The following is a 24,945-nucleotide window of genomic DNA, read 5'->3' on the forward strand; positions in this document are numbered from 1 at the left end:
TCCCTAGACATTACCGGAGACCTGGCTTTTAAGAGACTCCCTATTTTTATTGGCTGGACCACAACAGCACAGTCAGACCTATAAATGCGATTGTCCTGACTGACAGACTGACTGAGTGATAAAGTAACACCATTGGTCAGCCAAATGCCACGTGACTGGTTGCTGAAGTAACATCATTGGTTGGCCTGCCTAGTTTTGGAGTTTGACCACTGGACTTTACCCGTTCAAAACGAATTGCTGCAAACAGTTTCTATTGCGTCATTAGGGTGGCGTTTACAGGCAGGGTTGCCAACTTAGCGCCTTTGTTGCTAGATTTACTGACTTTTCAAACCCCTTTAATTTTTTTTTTTCACTAAAGCACCTAGCGACAAATCTCTCAACCTTTTGGACAAACTTTAGCTACTTTCCATAGAGAAGAGTCGCCAGTATTGACCCGCAAGCACAAGGTCGGGCTTTCCCTTCTCAGGCACACCTCTCTATGCGTCTGATACAGTTAAACGCGCAGCAGATGACACAGATGTTGTTATTACTTGAAATGTAGGATCCACTCTTTTTCAGAGTGTGACCCATACAAGGGACGAAAAGTCAGAATATCTGCAACAATTTTGACCATTTTTTTAATCTGTCTCTTGTGAGTCTGCCAATTTTATAAAAGTGCAGTACTAAATTGCTGGAATATACCTTTAACTGTCTTTAATAACATTTAACTCTTTAATTTAGTAAACCAACAGATCAATTCTGCCACCTTACTATTACTTTACAAAGGCTGCAGTGCTTTTTCCTCCCTCTATAGGTTTTCCACGGCAGTGGGATTAGAGGGTTCTTTTAGAAAGTGTTCCAACCAGATTTTGTTTAATCAACAGACTTAAGCCTGTGTTTTTTAGTGTGGCTGGCAATCAGCTAAGATTTTAAGACAGGATTTGTGTCCAGGATTTTTTTTCTTCTTTTTTTTTTTGAAAGACAGCTTGGTTATCATCACCACGAAGCTGGGTGTTTTCTCTAATCTTAATACTCAACCACAAACATCCCTAGTGCTGCAGTGACAGAGAAGGCGATCAGATACCCAAGGCCAAGATTCTGTCTCTTAGTCCCTGAGCTGACGCGGGACAAAGCTAAAAGTGTGTATGTGTCTGTCTGTGTGTATTTCACTGTGTCTCAGGGGTGGATATCAGATACAGCATCGTTGTTGTCCACACATGAGCTAAGGCCCGCAACAGTAAAATGATACAGACAGGGAAATTAGTGCTGCTTTACAATTTAGAGAGAGTTAAAGCTACAGTTTAGAAAAAACTGTAGCTGGTTTGTGGTGATCACAGCTGAAGGGATAATGAATGTTGCAATACTGTTCAGTTGTGGACATGACTTGACCAGAAAAGGAAGGAAAGGAAACAATATATTGAAACTTCATCAAATTATTTCTTTGTATTATATTTTGTATGTATATTGTATATTTTGTATATATATATATGTATTTTGTTTTTATTTATTTATTTTTTAGGCATCTTGGGCCAGTGAAACAAGCTATAAACACATCCTTGACATAATTTCAACTCAAAGTTTTTATGGTGAATGAGCTATAAAACAGTTGTCTTTTTACGCATCAAGCAGACACATAACAACATTAGTATTTATTTGGATTATGATTTGGCCAACCAATGAATACAAGTCCAATATTCAATCTTAATTTAGCTCAGTTTTGGTCTCCACCAACTCCTGAGGGAATCATCCTTAGCTGCTGAATGCTCAACTATGATCACCTGCTTGTGGCTACCTGCTGCAGCTGGACAGAGGGTTGATGGAGGCTGTGAAAGTGAGCCAAAACAGTTGAGTTGTGTGTCATAAAACCAAAAAATGAGCCAAAAGACACTAAAACATTCTCTAGAGTTGATGTGAACTGCAGAGTCAGGTGAAAATTCAAGCAACTGCTTTCACATTACATATAGTCATTTGATCAATTTTGATATAAAACAACTGTTTGATGTAACTTAAAAGAAAAACATAGTTTTTAATAATACTAAAATGGACATTATATTGCAATATTACTGACATTTTCTCATTTTTCTCATTTTTGTCAGTAAATAGTGATCCTTGTATCACATCAAATCATAGGCATAGCCTATCATCTGTGTCGGCCAAAAAAAGAGTCATACTTAAATGGGGAAAGCTGCAGAAAGAGAGTTAAAACTAATTTCCACTTTAACAACAGTTATATATGTAGACAATTGAAAGCTGCTGTGTGGAAGGTTTGCCCTTTGCTTGCAGTCTGCCTCTTATTGATCTGACTAAGGTTAGTAAAGAAACGGTGTGTTGCTCTTTAGGCCTGAGGAGCAATCCCCTGTTTTTGTTTTTTTTTTATGTTATTCTCTGTCAGCCAGGAAATGATATGTGATTTTCGTTTATTTTATTCCTCAGCATAAATGTTATCTTTATACCTCTGTTGCAACAGTATGCTGGGCATGTTCAGGGGCCCCCAAAGCTGGCATTTTAAATGCTGATTGGCCGGAGGATGCCTGCTTTGTTTACTTGCCAGCTCCTGTTTGCAGGCATTTTAATTACCACAGAGAATTCAGTACCTTCTTCCACTTTGTCCAGCCTCAGGACTTAAAACTTTGACAGAACTAAACTCATTACATTACTGCACTTTTGGCAGCAAAATCCCCTTCAGCAGGATAAATTATGTCCAAGCTTTTTGACAAGCCATAGGCTTTTCTGTCCCAGTTGAAGTATCATGGTTACACAAGCAGTAAAAGTGGCTTGTAAACAGTGTTGATAAGCAGTCTATGGTTATTTGTTACTCCTACACAATTAACCAATGTCTGTGGCCTTAATCAGGCTTTCTCTGTCACATTTTCCTCCCGCACAGTCTGGTCCCAGACTCTTAAAAAATGGTCGCTGTCAGTTGCACTTTCTTTCCCTTATCTCTGGCTTGTCTGTATCACATTGTGGGCAAAAATACACAATCCATTGACAGGCGAGTAAATTTTGTAAGTGTTTGTACCTTGTCTACTTGTGCCCAAAGCTGTGATGACACAGCATGGTACTACTCACTACAGTCTGCTGAGCAAATGGCAGTTCCACTGAAATGTACTTTGAGGTTGTTATCTTGCAAAACTTAATATGTGCCATAAACAATCCACGGAAACTGTGAGTCCTTTGAGCTAAATGCTAACATGTTCATAACGAAAATGCCAACATGCACATGTTTATCAGGTATAATGTCACATATTAGCATGCTAACATTTAATAATTAGCACTAAACACAAACTACAGCTGAGGGTGATGGGAATGTCAACAGTGTTCCTATTTGGTCATGAACCAAAGTATTGGATAAATTAAAATTTTGATCTGAGGATGACAGTAGATGAAAAGTCAGGTGTTCAATAAAGTTGTGACAGTTTATTCGGAGGGGGGCATGAATGTCTGAACCAAATTCCATGTCAATCAAACAATCCAAATATCATCTGGGAACCATGAATTTCTGTGCCAGATTTGGGCTAACCCCTCTTTTAAATTGATATATTTCGTAGCATAAGTGACCTGCTGGTGGTGATTGAGGGAAAACTCAGGGGGCCAAAATCATTAGGATTTATCGTCTGAGCACAATAAATGTATGTACAAAATTTAATGGCAATCCGTCCAGTAGTTGTTAAAATAATCCAGTTTGGACCAAGGTTGTGGACCTACATTGCAATTCCTCAAATCTTTTGAAAAAGACATATGCCAAATGATACTTGGCATGTGATTTCCCAGGGGACTGTCTAGATACACTTTCTTATAAGAAAGTGTATCTCTGCCTCTATTGTTTTATAATATGTTTGTAATACATAATTGAAGAATATTATAATGTGAGCAACATTTTCAAGTGAAATGACTAAGCCAACTATAATCACCCCAACATTGCCCTGATAACTTGCAGTGATATCTTGGAAGAATGAATCAAGCCCACACTAGCCCTCACAAAGCTGAGGACCAGTGCAGACTGGTTGTTTGAGAGGCCATCTCATCCCTGTTAGCGCCTGTCTATTCTCTGGTAGTGGCTCTCTACAGCCACGGCTTTGAATAATTCAACAAAGCAAAAGAGCATTGTTGGAGCAGGAGAGGAGATATAAATTGAAGATGATCTTTGGGCATAGGTACCCGGAAATTTAGTTTTTGACGTCAGAATAAGGTGGCGAAGCATCCTCGAGTGTGTAATTGTGTGTATCTATTACGTGTGCAACTGGGCGTGGGTGTATTAGTCATTATGTCAGGAAAGAGAGCTGGATACACTCAAATCTCCCTCCTCCCTCCCTCTCCTGTGAGATACTTTATAAATTCACAACTTCTCTCTGGGTCTGTGACCTGCAGGTTCTCTGCAGTATGTCCAACCGTAGGCGTTAACACATCTTCATTCTGATGGTGTTTCATCTCTAGAGAGACCACACAAACAGTTGACTTGAATGATAGCGCCTTAGGAAGCTCACTGTGTCTTGACATTTGAGTCCAAGTGATTGAACGTGGCTGTGGGTGTGATTCAGGTGTCTCCGCAGTTGACTATTTCACAGCACTGTCTGAGTTATGACTTGCAGGCAGTGGAGAAGGTCAGTCTTGATGCAAAATGTTGTCGGAATTTAGAGGTTTCCCACTGATAACTTGAATGACCTGACATGTTTCCATTTAGGTGGTTAGCCTAAGTTACCTGCACAGCAGAGTGTTCAATCAGATGTACGTGATGGCAAATATCCCACAGTTGATTTGAGACACAGTTCAGAGGGAGGCTGTTGTCCAATGCAGAGTGACCAGACCTGAAACTAAAGCGCATCCAGGTTTGGTAAGCTTTATTTTTAGCTGTAATTGGGGCATGGTTGGTCCACCACTCTGGTCCAGACCAAAATATCTTTACAACTGTACGATGGATTGGTATTAAGCGTTGTAAAGACATTCGTGGTCCCAAGAGGATGACTCCTGCTGATTTTAGAGATCCTGTGATCAGTGATTCCTCTAGCATGAGATTGTGACAAGTGTGACTTCCATTGTTGTTCCACAAATTTAATCTTTGTTTTTCTACTGATATTTATCTATGGCGGCCAAAGTCTCGCCCACTTATGTAGTAGTAGCTTGTGTCATTGGGTGTATTTGGGTGGATGCAAAAAACAGTTTAACAGTACACCACTTCTTCTATTGTACCTGCATTGCTTCAGCTCAGCTTGCAGGGTCAGATGGGCTGTAGCCTGATGCTGTCTCTCTGTTCTTTAAAATGAACATCGTTCCAGAGGAGGAAGCACAAATGAAGCCAAACAGTCCTCTTTAAGACAAAGTTATTAGTTTTGTTTCATGACACATCAAGCATATTTTTTGAGCAGGTAATTCTAAAAAAGCATTTTAGGCTGAGGATCGACCCTTAAGTTAAGTGATCTCACAGGAAGTCAGTGTCCTGGTAATTCACAAAGAAATACAGTGCTGTTAGAAAGGTTGATTCAAACTGGCTGCTTCATTGTTTTATTTTCTGTAGGTCACAAATTGCGGCATCCCACTGTCTATCTCTATCTCTATCTCTAATTCACTCTGTGTAATCTTCTTTCTAATTATGATTGTTGCTCCCATTTAGAACCAAGAATCATAAGAATAGAATGAGAGGGCTCGTTTAAAAAAGGGCATGAATATTTCATGATCAGGGAATCATGTGGTTACTACTAAGACTGGAGCAACAGAAACACCCCAATGATAAGACTGTGAGAGTGTTTAAATGTGTGCGACTACCCTAAGTGCTGCATGATAGACAGAAAAACTCCTAATCGCTGTCCCCTCATTTGTGTCTCTAGGTGCCCCTGGTTGACAAAGGTGATCTCTCCTGCTGTGCCTCTCTACAATGGCCTGGTCTTCCTCTTTGTATTGGCCAACTTCAGCATGGCAACCTTCATGGATCCTGGTGTTTACCCCAGAGGTTTGTATGCATGTTTGTGAGTCTGAAAATTGGTTCCAGTGTCTGGGGCTGGTGTTTAGGTGGTTTCTAACTTCAAAGAATTCTGGACAAAAAAAAAACAAAAAAAACAAAAACGTATTACTTGCAATATTTGTCTGCCATCCAAAAATATTAGCATCTGTCATAATTTATGTGCACATAAGTATGAGTAATGTTTCCTCCCTGTTGAGTTCTCATGTAGCGGGTACACCTTTAAAGCACCACATTTATCAGAGCACCACCCTCCCCAATGTTTCACTACCCAATTAACTTGCTGCTACAGCCTGTAAAATCCACATGCTCCACATGCAGGACACTGGTGGAAGTTATACAAGCCTTCATGTTGCGAGATGTATTGAGTATCTCTCAGCTGCTCAGCCTGTCAAAGAAGCAGCACTGACTTATGCTCCTGATGCAGTCCTCAGTGCTATCTGGGTTAAGTAATGATGATCGAACCCATCCCCAGGGATGTTCGTAATGCGCTTGTAAATGATAAGCACCCGTCTTTAGGAAGAGCTTTCTCTGCCCATAACGGAGGTAATTATCACTAGGTTGTATAAAGCGCAGGTTATCTGCCTCCCCAGAGGTGAGAGTGGCCTTCTGCTGCCGCTGCCCTGCCAGGTTTTATAGACTGCTGAGGGATGAGCTGTTTTCTAAGCTCTTGATGTTATATCTCAGAGGCAGCAGACCCACCAGTGAAGTTACAATAAAAAAAATGAAAAGCTGACATAGCCATTAAATGACATCTGCTTAGAAAGTCACTCCGTCATCCAGATTTTAAAGTGAGAATGAAAGGTTGGTGTGTACTCAGGATTTTGCCATTCAGATCACTGATGTATGGCACAGCGTTTTATTTTCATTTTCTCTTTTGGGGAAACTGCATAATGAGGTATAAGACAGATGAGAGAGATGACTGTAGCTAATAAGGTTACACAGTTACAAGCTAAACTATCAGAAAGTTTTGCAATTTTAACAATTAGTGAAATTTTGCAAAATGTAATTTGCTAAACTCAGTGAGTGACATTTTAGGTAAGAGAAGTTTCCCTGATACTTAAAAGGTGTTTTGACATTATGCAGGATCTTAGGCCTCTTAGGATAACCACTTAATTTTTCCAATGAATGCATGTATTTCTTTTCATTTCAGTATCAAAAGTGCAGTGTGACTCGTGCTTGTTTGTTTTCGTCAACATAGGCTAGCCCTAAAATTATAGCCTAATGTGGTAATGCAGTGATTTTTATTTAATTGTTTTGTTTTCATTCAATTTGATTTGACCTGCACACTAGAACATGTGGGACAAAATTTCCTTTTTAAGGCCGGAGGATGTTACAAAAAGTCTTAATTCTAGGATTATATTTAACACAAAGTTGTTGATGAACCCAAAGAGAATTATCAGCCAATTCTGCTGTTCAGCTCTACAGGGCATTTTAGCACGTTTCACTTCATTGGCTTTACGGTAAAGACTGCAGCTTTACTGTTTTGGTTCAGTCTCACCGCTCTCATCAACCTCGTCTCCAGCTTTAGGAAGCAGCTATTTTTGGCGGAAAAGCTAAGCACCCTGCCCAAGTGTCACTGAGCAAAATCAAGAGCTATCGCATTCTCACTCAGTGTGGATGATACAGTTGATACAGATGATACGGAAAATAAATGCAGTGAAATCCCGCTAATAGATATGTCCTCAAGATGCCTCTCTGGCAATAAAATGCGTATCCTTTTTAGAAATAAAGTGACTCATTATTACAAACAAAATGGAGCATTACAAGCCATAAAGTGAGTAAAATTATGCTTGAAATTCATGTAAGCAATTGTTTTATCAGGGCAGGGGAGGATTACTGGAATTTAACATGAATGGTGATAACGGGATTAAGCCTAAAATGTATATGATAAAGATACAGACTGTACATATATATAGATACAATAAGGTGTAAGTACCTCACTCTTCAGTGCTAAAAATGAACATGAGAAAATCGTGAACAATAAGTAATTCAGCTGTTAATGCAAATCAACAATTTCAGTGAAAAGAGGTGAAAATAGTTATGGTCATAGTTCATTTGTTTCACTTATTTCAGGCAGTATAAATGTATATTGCATAAAATAGGCCACTGCTTTGTCTGCTGAACACTTTTTGCACTGAGCATTTGTAGAGAAGAAGCTGTCAGAGGAGATGCAAGCATAACTGCTCTTTGTGTCTGTCTGTTTGGCAGACGGTCTACCTTTAAAATCTATTTGAAGAGACTTGAGAGCCATAATAACAGAGCCATCTCCCACTATGGAACTGTTTATTTCTGTGCCATACCTTTGTTTCTCTCGTTTTTTTTCTCTTTTCGCTCTATCTTTCGTTCTCTCTGTATGTTCAGCTACCTGGATCTCCCTGCAGTTATTATTGTACTGTGAAATTATTTCCTCAGGTCGGCGCACCGTGCAGATTGTTTGAATGTGCCCTTTGATCAGCTGAAAGACATTTTATTTTCCACTGTAGCTCCAAAGCAAAGAGCTCTCGGTTGCAGTAAAGTGGCAGCAAGTACAAAGCTTCACATAAACAGTTTGTCAGAGTCACACCGAGGACAGTGGAAATGCCACTTGTACTCTCATACTGTGTTTAGAGGGCTCAGTTACACGTTTAGGTCAGATAGAGGTTTTTAAAAAAAAACAACAGAACTTCCATTCTAATTACATGTGAACTTTTTGTGAAATAAAACCAAACAGCTTCTGCTATACACGAGTCACAGTCTGCTTGTTAATCGGTCTTCATGCTAAAAGCAAAATGAATAGGTGTGTTTCTGTGTGTTTCTCTGCCAGCGGACGAGGACGAGGACAAGGACGATGATTTCCGAGCGCCGCTCTACAAGAACGTGGAGATCAAGGGCATTCAGGTCCGGATGAAGTGGTGCGCCACCTGTCACTTCTACCGGCCGCCTCGCTGCTCGCACTGCAGCGTCTGTGACAACTGCGTGGAGGTGTGTGTGTGTGTGTGTGTGAATACAAATGCACGTGCAAATAGAGAGACTGTGTATATTCAGTATACATGCAGGCAGCAAAATCTACGTCTGCATTAAGGTTAGTCTGACGTACAATATAAGGTCAATATTAGCATTTTTCAGTAATCTGATGTTGTCCTGTTAGCGTTGGGAATGTTGGATATGAATTATAATGCAGTTTGGTTTTTTTAACATATTTTTGTAGTTTGAATCCATTCGGAGGCTTTTCTGTCCCACCAAGTATTAAAACCTGAGACAAACACTGAATATCAGTATATATTTTCTTTTTAAATATCTGTGTTTTTTGGAAAAAAAACTTGTCATCATTAAAGATCATAATTGCTGGCATAAATGGCAGCTTTTGGCAGCTTTAACCATAAAACACTGTTATTAGTATTAGCTTTCAAGTCCACATTTCGGTCTTACAGTCTACACGTATAGGTTGTATTCCTGCCTCCTGTTTGCTTTATACAGGATTTTCGTTGAAAAAAGAATATATGTTTGACCATCAAAACAATGACATAAAATTTCATGAGGATGTTGATTATTAGTACTCAAACATTAAGATGCCACCCTTATTCTTCAGGCAGTATTTGACGTTTATTGGAGCAATAGGTGGATTATGGATTGAATTTTTCGTTGAAATACTGCTCCACCCCTAGTAATTTATTAACCTAAAAAAACCAATCATATTTAAAGCCCAAACCCAGACCAGTTTTAGGTCACATAATTAAATAACCCTCAGGAATACCTCACATGAATTTCAGAACTGTACCTCTCTCCTTCCCTCCTCAGGACTTTGACCACCACTGTCCCTGGGTGAACAACTGCATTGGACGGAGGAACTACCGTTACTTCTTCCTCTTCCTGCTGTCATTGAGCATCCACATGGTGGGAGTTTTTTCCTTTGGCCTCATTTTTATCCTCCACCACCGAGAGAGGCTGGGAACGCTACACACCACTGTCACGTATCTTTTCACTGCCAGAGTCTACTTCTTTTTTATAAATGGACAGTTTGGTTGGTTGTCTGTTTAATTTTTCAGCATAATGTTATAATAATAAAGCTGTTGCTAGTAGCTTTGGGTTATTCTAGTTGCTGTTGCCCTTGACCTTTGTATCCAGTCTGGTGGTGATGTGTATAGCAGGGCTTTTCTTCATTCCAGTCATGGGACTCACGGGTTTCCATATGGTGCTCGTGGCCCGAGGTCGAACAACCAATGAACAGGTGAGGAGATACCAGCACAGGAACTGCTAACACGCTTGTTCTGAGGTGTGCACACACAGACATTTATCTGACTATAATCTCTCCGGGGAAAGTGAACAGAGCTGTGTGGCCTTTCTACCCATTCACACAGATCCAGACATTCACACCCGTTGGCACATTATGGGCTTGCTTTAGGGCACCTTTGAAATGTATGGACAATCTTGAGAATCAGTGCAAAGCTCTGGTCCTCACGGTGCTTTACTGACACTCCAGCTCATATTAGCCTGTGTGGACAGAAATAAATTTAATTTAATGAAGATGGTAAACACACATGCAGTAAAAGGAATAACACAAATGCTAATTAACAGCACAAACGTTCCCACATACACCTATTATGAATCACCTTCTTCATATTCAAGCACTGGAACTCTGTGTCTATATGAATGTGTTTGAGGGTCTCTGTGTGTGTGTGTGTGTGTTTGCGTGCGTGCATGTGTGTGTTTGTGTGTGTGTGTGTGTGTGTCTGCCGACTCTGAACAACACGCTGTCTTCATCAGGTGACAGGCAAGTTTCGTGGAGGAGTAAATCCCTTCACCAAGGGTTGCTGTGGCAACGTGGAGTACGTCTTATGTAGTCCTCTGGCACCTAGGTAAGATGCTTCATTATGCTACGTGTGTATATGTAGAGTAGGTGCTTTTCAGCATTGTTTTCTGTTAGTACATATTTAACTCAGTAATGATTTTAAATCAATTGTTTTGTCATCTAAATGCATTGTGTGTGTGCGTGTGTGTGTGTGTGTGTGTGTGTATGCAGATGTTTGCTTACGCATATGTAAATGTAAGTAGAGTTATAGCTCATCAAGGCCCATGACATCCATGCCATAGCACTAGTGCAGCATCTGCGTTGAGAGCGTCCATCCACCTTTTGTGTGTGTGTGTGTGTGTGTGTGTGTGTGTGTGAGTATATTCACGTTCTCTGAGGTGGTTGTGGAGGTATGTATCCAGTTCTGCCTGAAAGCAGCCAGTAACCCTTGGGGAAGGCAGATGGCGGAGAGAATCGTAGAACAAGAGTTAATGGGAAACAGAGTGCAGAGCTAGTTAACGGGCTTTTTACACACACACACATGCTCACACACACAGCATCGCTAAGACCCAATATGCTAGTTTTATATCCTATTGAGACAAGTCCCATTACATAAAAATCAATACTGTAACTGGAGAGAGACAACAGCAGGTGGGGGTAAAATGCTGTGTTACAAGCATCTGCCTTTGAGTTGTTTTGCAGTCCCTGATGGAAGGTTTTTGATTTACTGAACCACTGACTCAAATGATGTTGGACCTGACAGATACTGAATGATCTGTCAGTATTTTTCAAATCTGACAGCAAATCAGTAAAATTAATTTAGTAACATGGATTTTTTTTTAATTTAGCAGTGACAGCCCTTTAAATTATGAAAAAAAAAAAAAAAAAAACATGTAAGACTCACTTAAATGCTGTTTTTCTTTCAGGAAGCTGTGTCTGAAAAGTCTGTTTTTAAACTGTCTAACAAACCAAATGGGATTGCAGATATATAATTCATAGCTAATTACATTGGTTTACTCAAAAGGCCAACATGGGTTGATAATGGAGTATAAAGTTCAGTATATGAAGTAAGAGAGTGAAATAACGAGCGATGTTTTCTGACAGACAGAATCCTGTTAAAGCACATTTACCATTTCCACACAGGTACATGCTGGACCCCAGAAAAAAGCCCCACATCAAAATTCAGCCCCCATTCATCAGACCAGACCTCTCAGACAGGCAAATAACCATCAAGGTCAGTGACAATGGCATCCACGGCACCATCATCAGCTCTAAGGTGAGTTGATCACAGTTAATACAGAGCTCCTCCTTGTTATTTCCCTGTTATTCTATCATATAACTGACATACAGCTCGTCCTTTTTCTACACTGATGTTTACCATTTTCTCATGCTTCATTCCCAGGGTCTCATGTCACACATGTGTGACATGGTGTATCCCCAGTCCTGTTCCCAGTCTCCCATTTTAAGGCAGGCTCATACTCAAGGCAGCAAAATGAGAGGATACAGTAGCTCACTGAAGTCAGATATACTGGGGAAAACTGGATATTATTAGACATTTTACATCAAAGCCAAGTTACTCAGAGACAGGGGAGTAATTAATTGGAGAATTTTTTACCTAAAGGGATATACTATGTAGATCTGGGTGATTTTAAAGAAAAACATCTCTCCAAAAAGTAATAAATACATGTAAATGATTTAGTAGTGGTTTTGTATTTTTAGGACCATTAAATTCAAATTGTAGTTAATGGCAAAGGGGAGATTTAATGACCATTTTCTAAAGTATGCCTTATGTTTTAGAATGTTTTTTTTACATTTCAGGCAGCATTTGGCTCCAATTCATGCCATTTAGTGTGAAAATCCACTTGCAGAGTAAATCCACAAATACACTCATTTTATCAGCTTAAAGTGGGGCTCCATTTAAGAAAAGCATTCCATTCCCTTTAAGAGTAACCCTATAGATCAAATTATTTTCTGGTGTTCAGGTTTAGTCAGGGAATACTTTCTGTACACTGAAACCGATTAAGTGAAATTTAAAAAAAGAAAATTCTCTCTGACCTCAATGGGAACTCGACTGATTTTACACATCAAAGTCTGTTTACAGGTCTTGGGGAGTGCTACTGCACGTGTGGAAAAAGTTGTATAAATCCTTTTGTGGCCCCAGGAGGAGCCATGAGAAGTCTGATAAACTGCTACTACATGTTTGAAAATGAAAAAAAATCTGGGGGTGTGGAGTTAGAAAGGACTGAGTTTATAGGACTGAGCTTATAGCCTTGGAGCTGTTAGCTTGAGGCTAACAGCTCCAAGGATAAATTTGCTACTACGAGCATAACACACCAGTATCTCAGATTGAACTGTCAGCAGTCAAGGCAGAAGAATGCGTGGAATAAAAAAGAAGATATCTCTGGTTCTGCTGCATCAATTTTCATTCTTTTTTAACTGTCCATCTTGGGTTGGACAGTGTTATAAAAGTGCAATGCTAAGTCAGTGGAATACTCTTTTAACATGAAAACAATGCTCTATTCAGAAAAAATGTTAATCCAACTCTAATATAATTTTCTTTCACCCTTTCCTCTCCATTAACCCCTTAAAAACAATAAATTTAAGATCAAGTCCAGCAGCTGCCTAATGCAGCTTTGCTACCATACATCCATCTGTTAGAGTTGTGTTGGTGCATCCCTAACACTAACATATGCTCTCCTCTATTTAATTTGCCGTCCCTCCTCATGATGTGGATGCTTTTAACACCGTACTATCATCCCTGTAGTCCAAAAGCAGCCTGGACGGACTAGATGACAAAGAAACCCAGCCGCCGCTGCCGCCCAAAGCTGACAGGTACAACCAGCTGAAAAACCAACAGACCTCCAGCGAAGGTAAGAAACATAGAAACACTGCCTCCCTGTGTTCACCAATTCCCTCCGCCATCTCTCTCTCGCTCTCATGTCAGTCATCATCAATCCCATTTCTTTTTCCTGTCAATTTCCAGAACTCCCCCTATAGATCACAAGTGTCCCAATGCATGCCTTGGCCTAGATACATGTCTGTCCCAGTCGCAGGTTGTTTTTTTATGCCAGGAAGAGGCAAGCCCGGTTTACTGAATCAGCAACAGATTTGTGGTACAATGGAGAAAATTCAGATTAAATATTTGCCACATGAATCACCATCTTTTTTTCTGGTGGTGTGCAGCAGTGGATCTCTGCTAAATGGAGGGATGGGAGAGGAATATGGTCTAGAAGCAGTACTCTAAAAAATGACTGTGCCTCTTGGAGTCATCTGTGTAAATTGGAAACTGTGAAGGATCCGCTTGTGGTAGTAGTTTACAGCCTGGGGTGTTAGCCAGAGGTAATGTCTTCTTTATACTGTTGCATTCAATAGTATGAAGTCGCAATAATATATAGTGTGAACCTACAACAGCAGGTTCCCTCCAGAGGATCTCCAGTGTCATGGTGCATTATACCAGGGAGTGAACACTCCCTACTCTTTCATGGAGCATTACTGAAGCCTGTTGGTACTTCAAAGTAATGCAGTTGGTCAGAATGCCTTCCTTTTTAAAAAAAAAAAAAAAAAAAAAAAGGTTAGAGGCCTCATAATTTGTGGAAGTAAGAGTTCTTTGCATCTCCCTCAAAGAAACTCATGCACCAAAGCACAGGAGCAACTCTTTGCTTAGATGTACCTTTAAGGTTTTGCACTTTGTTCAGGTAGTTCGTCAAATATGGATAGTTGGCCCTTGTAGGACTCAAATATGCTCAATTACAGAATGGACTCTAACAGTCTGGCTACCCAGCCATTCCAATTTATTTTTCATTCTGTAGGAATGGTGATGGTGTGGGTTGCTAGAACGAAATCCCTCTGGCCTTTTTACTCTGATAATAGTATTCAGCTCTGAGGTCTTGTCTTTTTTCTCCCAGAAAGGACTTTCAATCAGAGCTGGTATAATAGTGTCATTTCTATTATCTCTATGGTGTTAACCCTGGCCTTCTTTCTATGTGTGTTGTAGAGAGTTCTCTTTCTGGTAAAACTCACCCCTCCACTCCAGCCATGTACAAGTTCAGGCCGTCCTTTGGCACCATGCCAAAGGTCCACTACCACACTGCCGGAGAGAAGGTAAGACATCATTTGTTTGGCACTGATGTACGAAGAACATTCTTATGTAGTATCATTATTTTGATACTATGTTTAGTTGCTCCATCTTAATAGCCAGGGGGTCTGATGCAAAAGGTTCAGTGGCAGCTGCTTAGGGCAAGGATTTCATTCACATTTTCACTAAAATGTTTTGACATGTTACTCGGTTGTTTGTTCCTCAGATTGTCATGCCAGATGACCGGAAGACGTCAGCCATCTTGGAAGAGGGTGTCCGTGGTCATGACTACCGATCTGAGCCAAACCTGGACCTGCCTGAGTACACCAATGCTCCCCTCCACCGCACCTTCCAGTCCTCTCCCCTCCAGCTGGACTCTGACCCCGTCAACTCCCGCTCTCTCAGCCTGAAGCAGGGTCACCGCCGACCAGAGAAGGGCCAGCTCCCGGCCCTGCAGCCGCATGCAGTCACATCTACCCCCTACAAGAGTGTCTTTTCACCCAACACGCTCTCCAACCGTAATGGTAGTCTGTCTTACGACAGCCTGCTCAACCCCAGCATCTCCCCAGCCACTGCCACTGAGTGCATGGCCCATCGTGGTATGCCCTCCATGGGGTTCCACTCGCCCTACTTGCCCACCAAAATGTGCCACATCCGGGAACCTGAAATGCAGAGGCAGCAGGTCGCCCCCGCCTACAGTCCAGTGATGCCACCCAGAGGGGTGGGCAGGCAATCCCCTCACCCAAGGGACAGAGACCCATCCCCAGTGCGCTACGACAACCTCTCCCAGACCATCATGGCCTCCATCCAGGAGCGAAAGCAAATGGAGGAGAGGGAGAAGCGACAGATGCTGCATGGGCGCTCCCAGACCCACATCTATGCCCAGGACTCTGGTGTGTTTGATGGGGGCTATGGCCTACCCCCCAATGCTTGCTACCCAGATGGGCCTCGTGGCCCTGGCTCTAGAGGCCCTACACCCCCAGCCTATGGAGGATCCAGGGACAACCTGATGGGGGTTGGGCTGGTGAGCTATGGACAGCGAACCCCTGTGTTGCGCCACGCCGGCTCCACGCTGGGCCGCGCCCCTAGGACTTCATCCACCTCCCTGCACACAGATCACAGTAGCACCAACAGCAGCCAGAGCAGGGCCACTGGCCCTGAGGGCCCCTATCGCTCTCCTGCCCACCAGCCCCACTCTCCTGCTATGCCCCGATCCCCCTCCTACTCTCATCAGAAACTGTCCTACATCGGTGCACATGAGAGGACAGACTCACCTCGTCTGGGGGGCCCAAGGTATGAATCCTAACGCTACCCCTGTGGGACTGCATGCACTGTCCTGAGCCAATGGGGACTGGTGGGCATTGAATGTATTCCCACTGGAAACCCAGCTCCTTCTGCTGGACACAGCCAGCAATTCGTGGGCACTAGTGTACTAGTCCTGACTGAGGCAACGTGTAGCATTTGTATACGGTGTATGGTATATGTCTAACTGTTATGTCCATATATTCATGATTTCTGTCTGGTGTGAATTCTTACATGTTCTGTTCCGATTTATATGTTTGCCTTTCTAGTAAAATATTGATTTTTGTATTATTTCTCAAACATCAGATGAATAAAGTTGTGTGACTCCTCTCACTTTTTTCTTTTGCATGCTTTTCACCTACTGGTCTAACATTTCCAAGCCGTTTACTTCACTAACAAGTACGCTTTCAAGTAATCCTCTGTACTGCGATTCTGTTTTTGTCATTTAAAACCATCACGCTGCAGACATCTGCATGTTGCTACCACCCTCATTGTTTGGTTTGTGTTGAATCTCTTTGCCTCTTTGTGTTGAATCATTTTTTTCTCTGTTCTCCTCTTTCCATTCAGAGAGGCCATGAAAGTTAATGGGCAGATGGACTGCCACCAGAGTACCCAGGGTGCCACCCTCAGCCCCAGTCGCCACAGTAACGTCAAAAAGGTGACAGGTGTAGGAGGCACCACATATGAGATATCAGTGTGAGCAGGGACACATCCAACATCCACCTCCAGTGACAACGGCCAACCTGCTACAAAGAGATTCTCTCCTCTGCTATTTTTGTGAAGTCTAGATAACTGCCAGCCAGGGGCACAGAGCACTCCCTGTTTTCAGAGTTATTGTCCAGTCAGAGGATCTGTCTGCTCTTGTTGTAGGTCTGTCTAGTCCCGTGTGTGTTTTGTACCCGAGAATTGGTTGTCAGTCAATACCGCAGCAGTCTGTACTGTATGTGTGAGAATTATCTTGTCATTAACATTTTTGTGGCTCATCATCTTGGTTGTAAGAGTGGACTGTCCAACAAGATCGTCAATGTAATTACTGCTGTCTCTCAGATGTGGTCATGAAGCTTGTTCCAAATGTCACACAAACGTTGCTCCACGAAGCACTGAAGGCTGAACAGAAACACTGCAGATAAATTCAACACGGACATCCTCACTATGCACTTCTGTGAGAAGAGACTAATGTCAATTCACCTTGTGAAGTCAAGGTGCTTCACATTAACCTGCACTGTTCACGTCATCAGTTGTACAGATTTGAGAAGCGACGGAGGACAGATCAGTTAGATTAACTGCAAGTGCAGGAAACACAACACGAGTGAGATGAGAGACTGGGAAAGGGATATCGAGGGGAATTTCATCGGATCATGTCTGATGGTTGCATTCCAAATTCATTGAGAAAGGCTTGCTTTTAATTAAAAGTAAAACCACATCTTCATCTTTGTGAAAAAATAATTTTCTCAGGAATGAATGCAAGCAGCGGAGAAGTTAGGCGAAATGAATTCATGAATAATTAATGTCTCCGTCTTTTTCTCAGTCGAGTGCAGATATTTAGGGCTTGAATATAGCTTAGCCCCCTTTATTCCCTTCACTAAGGTGCAGTACATCATCGTAGACTTCTGTTTGTTTTAGTGAAGTTCAGTTATGTGAGTTCAACATGACCCATGACACAAGAGCTGGGCTGATATATGTGCATTCTGAAATATCAGAATACCTCAACCCAACGGTTCTCACGGAATTCAGAGCAAGTCCAGCCTTGCACAACCAAAACGACTTTCTGTTAATGTTTTGTTGTTTATTATGTAAGTAATATTTGTGTTATAATCATAGGATTGGAAGGGTGAAGAAAAACAAGCCATTGTCCCATGTAGTTAAATGAAGATAACTGGTCACCCACTCATTATTTTGTAGTTTTTTTAAATCAGTTTGTTTCCTTTTTATATACCCAACCTTTAAAAAAAAACTGTTTGATACATCTTTTTTATACAGATACTTAAACCTGAAATGGATGTTTTATTTTGAGTGGAGTTTTTTGTTGATAAATTATATATACAGTAAATAAATGAGGTCATGAGTAATGGGTAAAATCCATAAAGTAAATATAGCTTGTTGTAACTTGCAGTGTAAAAATATATGATGAAATGTAATTAGTTGATATGTGATGTTGAGGAAGTGAAATATTAAAGTCACAGTATTTGTGTAGTGACTAGTGAACGGTCACATGGTCCACACTGAATTGCCAGTATGTGCTGTACACAAGTCAAGGATTGGGCTTTCAGCAGAAGCAGCCATGGACATTTCAGTGCCAGAAGTGGCCACACATCCCATTCATTTCTCGAAGACAGCAGACAGGTGACATCACTACTAAGTGCAGCAGCTGTCTGGAACAGCTTCGGTATTACCCACAACTCAGTTAAAATGGAGCTTTTTTTTGGTTGTTTTTTTTGCTGTGAATTAAAAAAAAAGTCTCGTAACATGTATTACTTTTGACCGTAAAAATGGAACTGATCATATCTAAGTGGAAGTTTTTTTAATTTATTTTTTTGGCACCAACTGAATAAGTCCATACATGCCAGAATTTACTTAGATGTAGCGCGGTAGATTTGGTCCAGCTACATTTGCATTAAGAATAAACCATGTTGCCTTTTGAGAGGAAAAACTATGTTTCATACACAATCAAATGTAGCTGGTTGAAACTTTATTGTATGCTAAGGGACAGTGAGATACCATTAGTTTTTTTGCGTCGAGCAACAAATGGCAGGAGTGACACAACTCAGACTGGGTAAACTTTAAAATTTTGACAAAGGAAGGGTCTGGAACAACAGCCTATGTACAAAGTGATATGTGATTAATTATGAAATTATGTTACTCTTATACAAGAATTTTTTTTTTTCTTCCCATTTCTGATATATTCATAGTTTCCTTTCTTCAGAGGTCACTTTAAGGGCCGGTAGCTTGGGTAGTCTTGCTTTCCTACAAGGTTGGTTGTCACCGCAACTCACTGCAGTGACAACCTTCTGACTAGTATGATTTCCTTTTCAAGGCCTTACCATCAACACAGTGATGTTACGGAACCGAGGATACTCTATTCAAATCATGTATTTCTGAATCGTTCAAAATTGTTTCTGTTCTGCTGAGTTACCTGAACATACCCCAGTCTATCATGATTTTCAGAGCCCCTTTTGACCACATATCAAAACACTGTCAATGTCATTCCTCTTTAAGAAGACTACCATTAGTCCAATGTTCTTGTTTTTGGGATGGACATCACTGCAGGTCAGGGACCATTCCTGACAGTCAGCAATGAATTTTTTTTCTGAAACTCAAAATAGAAAGTTGACTATGTATCAAAATATAGAATATACTATAAATGTACATGCGTTCCTATTTTTGTGAAGAGGAAATATTTCCCAATGACCTGAACAGAGTAAATAAAGTTTCCATCTCTTTGAATGAATGATTGATTGTTAATGAAAAAGGTAGAATGAGTAGCACTTGCACACTGATATCACGTTTGTCTTACTACAGCTATTATGTAACAATCTTTCCATGTAACCAGTCAAGATCTTGTTTTAATACATACGCAGCATTATTTATGAGTGCAAATTAGCGATCAGAAGAAACAAGTGATTTTATATGAATCCAAACATGTGGTCTTTGACAGTTTTTATTCGAAGGTGGAGGAAACATTTCAAATCATTTGAGTGCAAATGAAAAGCAACATTTCATCCATATACATGTATTTACAGATGCACTGGCACTTAGATGCACTTTAGAGGCAAGGTTAAGAACTTAATTAGTGTAAAGAAAAGGAGAGGGTGGTGAGCACACAGATCTGATAGGGCACACTCTGTTACATATACTCTACATGCTTTAAAGTTTGGGAATGTTATGATCTAAAGAATACAAACTCAATCTCCTGGTGAGGAACTTAAGTCAGAGTGTAGCTGCAGCAAACTCTGATGAACCGTTCACTTTGGACTCAATGGTTTTCAGATATTTAAAACAAAAAGGAAAAAAAAAATGAAATGCTTAGCTAAGTGCATCTGATCTATCAGTCAGCTATCAGTGGACACTGCGATCTACAGCGCGCGTCTGATGCCCCTCAACTGTCTGGAGGTGATTCCGCTTCTAGTCAGTTCCCGACAGAACTGATGAAAGAAGGAACCCAGAGAGAACTATTTCTACAAGGCATCCACTGAGAAGTCTTCGCCTTACTTGCTGTTTCTAAACAGTGGAAGCATGGACAGTGGACAGGGTAAGAGGGCCACTGAGATGAATCATGGGATTTTATATTTATAATGCACCTCCATAATGCCTGGTCCCTGACCCTGTGCTGCCGACAAGCAGGCTACATATCCTCTCCTCCTACAAACAAACTCTGCTTCAGAATAACAAAACAAAAAATACCCCAATGTGGGAATTATCACTATCACAAGCCTCTTTTCACAGTTTGTCAAATGTAACATTGAACTGTAGATGACAAGGATGGAAATTGTGGCATTCCACGGAGCAAAGAGGGAAAGGGATGGGAGGGAAAGGGCTTCTTTTTTCATTAATTCTCTATGTTGTATTTTTTTTTCTCCCAAGTGGCATCAAGGACTTGTGATCTTGAGGCAAAACAGAATAAAAAAAAAAACCTAATAATATGCAAGTGTCCAAATTCAGTTCATTTAGAGTCTATTGTAGAAAAAGAGGAAAAACTGATAAATTGAAGATCAGCAAAGCAAGTTCTTGGTTCTCAATTCTTCTCCTCAGCCTTCACCTCCTTTTTCTCATCTTCTTTCTTCTCAGTCTCCTTTTTGTCCTCTTCCTTTTTTTCTTCTGATGCCTTGTCTTTTACAGAGAGCTCCTCCAGCTTCTCTGCCACCTTGTCACTGTCAGTGTTGCCTGTGGCAAAACAATGAAATGTACTGTCAAATAAAAAGCTAGAATGTCTGAACATAGGTCAACTTTCTATTTAAAGAAAACATTCCTGTTATTTTCACTTTGCATCTCAACTCACTGATTTAAGAATATTCCACCTCTTTACTACTGTGGTCAGATTAGAAAACAGTATTAACCTGTGAAAAATCTGAATTGTAATGTAGCAGAACATACTGACACCAGCCTTTTAGAAAGCCAGTAAAATGTTAGATTCTGCATGTTCATGTAGCAGACAGAAAAAGTCCCAAGCTGAAGGGAGCAGCAAAGAACAGAGTGTGTCTGCACATTCATGAAACCTGTCATCAAGATGTAACGTTATCCCTACTTTGAACCAAATTTAAAACCGGTATCAATTAACATCACTCACACCTAAGTACAACAGTGTGTTGCGGGCACTGAAAATAATGGAGTATTGGCATGTTACAACTCTCAGTAAACCAGTGCACTTTTTGCTGAAGTAGTGCAGATTTTAAATGACTATTTGGTGAAAAGGCACTGTGGCGTTTTTTGAGGAACATACTTCATCTCATCTGCATCCCATAATACATATGCAATTTATATCTTATTTGGAAAATTCCCGAAGTTTTATGTACCTGTTCCCTCTAGATTTTTTCTGACCTCCTCCTTGCACTCATCGAACTTCACCTTGAACTTCTGAGCATCTGTAAACGGAGCAGAGTTAGTGGCATATTCACATCACCAAGCTGTCGTATGAAGGCCAAGGAGGCTGCTTAATCATACTGTACTGACAAATTGTACACAAAAACAGCAAAACCAGTAAGAAAAAAGCTGCTGTGTGATGTTGCCCCAAGTTAAGATGTAGAAAATGGGATTCTTACAGCACTTTGTATCTGCAGTGTGATCACAACAGAATCCAAATTAAACACCTTTTGGGCAACCTTTCAAGTGTAATATTGGAATAGATGTATAAATACTTACTTTCTGCATTTAAAAAGCGTATTGCCAGGAGTTCAGGTTTGGGGCATTCATCAGCGTAATCTGCTAGTGTGTTCCACACCCATGCCCTGTCACTGCCAGCGTTGGGCTTCAGCTCCATCATAGGTATAACTGAAGTTCACAAGAGGGATAAAGTTTATATATAGAAATATACACTATAAGAGAAGTATTAGAATTTTTAGTTTTCTTCAAATGGCTATTTGTATAATCTAAATATTTTGGCACCATTTCTGTTCTTCTTACCGGAGATAGTCGTAGTAGAAAAAATTGGTGATATTTTTTATTTAAACTTGAATTTATTTAGGGTAACACGGTTATAGTGAAAGTGCAAACAGTCCTAAGTCAACTTGTAATGTAACGTAGGATCATAGTTTGAGTATTTTTAATACAAATACATACATGCAGTTCAGAAAATAAATAATGCTTTGCTATGGAAAGAAGCCTAGCACACATACGTAAGCATATACAGGCATAATTTAAATGTCCTTGTATGTGCACTACACTTTGCTATACAATACATAGTTCGGTTTTGTCATACATTTATGTTATTATAGCCAAGTTGTTAATATTTGTCTTCTTCCTTTGTAATTCCTTTATAGTTTTACATTTAATTCTATTTGAAAACTTTACTCACTGTGATGATTGGCACAAATCTTCAAGGTCCGGTCTCTCCTCATCAGGAGGCGGATTGTGCCCTTCTCTTTGTGTTTCAGCAGCTTGACGTCACCAGTTCCTCTCTCCTTCCACTCAGGGGGGTCGTTCTCAGAGGCAAAACGATATAGTTTAGCCCGCCTGGGAGAAAAAAAACAGTATAATTCATTATCAGGATGCTACACCTAATGAAGAAACCAATATAATGGCTTACCGAACAGTCACATGCTGGTCAGCAAAATGTACGAGAACATTTGTACGACAAATAACATGCGTGTGAGACAAAGAAGACTATTAAGGCATCTTACATTTTGAAGAGTTCCTCCTCATCTTCTTCTAATGTTTTCACATCTTGCTCAGGAAGGGACACGATGGGCTCAAAGTGGGGATCATGGTTAGAGTCCTCTGCACTATCTGCAGTGGTGTCGTGGTCCTCCTGATCCTAAAAGGAAAAGCGGTGAATGAGTTAACTGAAAGGAGAGGGGAAAAAAAGAAACACTTCTCTGTGTCAAACATTCAGAGTAAGCGTAAAGTCATTAGGCATGTGGTACTGGTCAGAGTGATTCTTTAAACTCCCTGGAACAAAGTGACTTCTGACAACTGACCAGCAGGCCATGAACGCTTCAATAGAGGGATTTAAGAGCTCATTGGTTAAGTATAGCTTTTGTAGGGGGAACTGGCAAAGCCTTTTGTAAATTCGCTTTTGCTGAGCCAAGCATCTTTAATGCTATTTGGTGTTAGATGTTCTCACGTTTATGTGCGTAAGATTAAAACTATACATACACATTCTTCATACGATAGTAACTGACAACAAACACGCTAACGTTATCCATAAAAAAGTTGCACCTTCATGCTCTGTGACAACGCGTGAAGAGTCCCATGTGAACTGTCACATGCAGTATCGTTTAGCGAAAACGAAACTGAGCATACGCGGGAGATTTTCCTTTTCTTCAAGGTGGCAGACCTACTTCTAGCCTATTACACTTACGAGCCTATAGCGAGTTAGCGGTCTCCTAATGTAGCCCTCAAGTCTTTGTGACTTAGCTAACAGAGGGAAGCTATATTACTGCTGCTGACATCAAAAACAACGCAACAGCTGTATAATTATTTCAGTAAGCTCACTGGCTTGAATGAGTAGATGGCTTTATTAAAAGTTGGGTCTTGACGGAGTTACATTTTACTTCAGTAATGTTAACAAATAGTTGTTCAACTTTGTTTTCCTGAGACAACTCATTGTGAAGTTACACAGCTCGTTAACGAGGCCTTTCACTAGCGGGCTAGTCGAGGGCTAATGGTTGGGCTTTTCGCACCACGGGTGTGTGTCGTTAACACACACACACATAAAATTTTACGGACCTAGGGTGACATGATTTTTGGGGTAGCTGGCACATCATTCAGTGTAAACCCTGTTACAGGTAACTGCCCGAGGATAGGGAGTAAGTGTCTCCAGCGCCCTGCTAATAAAGCTAACATTAGCCAACTAATGTTAGCAACTGTTGTGCTTGGCAGACAAAGGCAGGGGACCTAGCTAACCTCATTGTCTTTGGCCAGTCGGTTCCATGCAGCTCTCGACAAACCCTGCTCAAACGACTGACGACTGCGATAGATTAGTGAAATCAGTGTTGTGGCCGTTTCCTTCCTCAGCTTGCGATCAGAGTAAGAGGCTAATGCTAACATGGTGACTGGCTGTACACCCCTGAGTACTTCTGCGCTGGACAACGTTAACTCAGTAAATTCTTCCGAGTATAAAATCTCAAATCTCACACTGGACATTTCTAGCTGCCTGTCAGAAAGTTCTGAAGCTTTCATTACACCTTAGAGCCTAAAAAACATGCCATTTTAGATTTTCTAGCATCATGCGAGAGGCAACATCATTGTCGGCATTTCTGACTCGCAGCTTCCTTGACAAACTTTGACTAATTACGACACGTAAAATACGATGTTAGTCACAAAATTCCGATTTCAAAACGAACATAACGCATTAGATGACCTAAAATGCGCGGCCTCACCTTCGGGTCTGCCATATTAATGTAGATGTTTGTAGATTATGGAAGTAGTTTGGTAAATTCAAATCCCAAACTGGCCGCTCTTCCCCTTCGGCTACACTCACTTCCTGCTACAGCTTTCGCGCGCCGAATTTCCTACGTATGCCCGCGCCCACAGTATGACAGAGCGCGCGCCGCCCCTCTCTCTCGGCTGGGGCTCGCTTTCACACACGAGCTGCTGTTTCTGTTATATGCTCTATACCAGTTAGAAATATGTGACAACCTGCACTGTATTTCCTGCAAAAATTCTAGCTTTTATTATGCTTTAATATAAAGTGTAAAGGGTTCCAATCAA

At 40.8% G+C, this 24,945-nt stretch overlaps 2 protein-coding genes and 1 non-coding gene across 5 annotated transcripts in view; 1 reads left to right on the plus strand and 2 right to left on the minus strand.

Annotated features, from left to right (window-relative positions):
• zdhhc8b (zinc finger DHHC-type palmitoyltransferase 8b) overlaps positions 1-19,510 on the plus strand; it is a 70,285-nt gene extending 50,775 nt beyond the window's left edge. The window contains exons 2-11 of one of the 2 annotated variants that reach the window (XM_040154221.1): positions 5,802-5,923; positions 8,739-8,896; positions 9,713-9,885; positions 10,040-10,142; positions 10,679-10,770; positions 11,847-11,979; positions 13,468-13,573; positions 14,698-14,804; positions 15,005-16,071; positions 16,648-19,510. In XM_040154221.1, coding sequence (XP_040010155.1) covers positions 5,802-5,923; positions 8,739-8,896; positions 9,713-9,885; positions 10,040-10,142; positions 10,679-10,770; positions 11,847-11,979; positions 13,468-13,573; positions 14,698-14,804; positions 15,005-16,071; positions 16,648-16,780 — 2,194 coding nt within the window. In that variant the 3' untranslated portion in view covers positions 16,781-19,510. The remainder of the gene's footprint in view (positions 1-5,801; positions 5,924-8,738; positions 8,897-9,712; positions 9,886-10,039; positions 10,143-10,678; positions 10,771-11,846; positions 11,980-13,467; positions 13,574-14,697; positions 14,805-15,004; positions 16,072-16,647) is intronic. The other variant, XM_040154222.1, reaches the window with a different exon arrangement.
• A 210-nt stretch (positions 19,511-19,720) lies between these two features.
• On the minus strand, positions 19,721-24,809 carry ranbp1 (RAN binding protein 1). Of its 2 annotated transcripts, none has more exons than XM_040154224.1 (6): positions 24,615-24,809; positions 22,914-23,047; positions 22,589-22,746; positions 21,937-22,065; positions 21,591-21,659; positions 19,721-20,961 (listed from the first exon to the last, which is right to left on the minus strand). In XM_040154224.1, exons 1-6 carry the CDS (start codon positions 24,627-24,629, stop codon positions 20,813-20,815), a joined length of 654 nt encoding a protein of 217 aa, XP_040010158.1. In that variant the 5' UTR covers positions 24,630-24,809; the 3' UTR covers positions 19,721-20,812. The 2 variants fall into 2 exon arrangements, with proteins under 2 accessions (XP_040010158.1, XP_040010157.1); XM_040154223.1 differs by lacking the exon at positions 24,615-24,809 and adding an exon at positions 24,139-24,586.
• LOC120805859 lies at positions 21,152-21,280 on the minus strand. Its single transcript, XR_005709609.1, has one exon. It is a non-coding gene; the product is annotated as a small nucleolar RNA SNORA77 (small nucleolar RNA).
• Positions 24,810-24,945: the final 136 nt, after the last annotated feature.

This window comes from Xiphias gladius, chromosome 19, assembly GCF_016859285.1.
Source record: "Xiphias gladius isolate SHS-SW01 ecotype Sanya breed wild chromosome 19, ASM1685928v1, whole genome shotgun sequence".
In the NCBI taxonomy this organism is placed as follows: Eukaryota; Metazoa; Chordata; class Actinopteri; order Istiophoriformes; family Xiphiidae; genus Xiphias; species Xiphias gladius.

What these genes read in the sequence shown, in the direction of transcription:
- ranbp1 (XM_040154223.1), bottom strand. Translation starts at nt 24,414, where the DNA reads ATGAAAGCTTCAGAACTTTCTGACAGGCAGCTAGAAATGTCCAGTGTG. An exon ending in GACTGGCCAAAGACAATGAG is followed by an intron (nt 23,048 to 24,138) that starts GTTAGCTAGGTC and finishes TTTTCCTTTTAG; the next exon opens with GATCAGGAGGACCACGACAC. An exon ending in AAAAAATCTAGAGGGAACAG is followed by an intron (nt 20,962 to 21,590) that starts GTACATAAAACT and finishes GTTTTGCCACAG; the next exon opens with GCAACACTGACAGTGACAAG.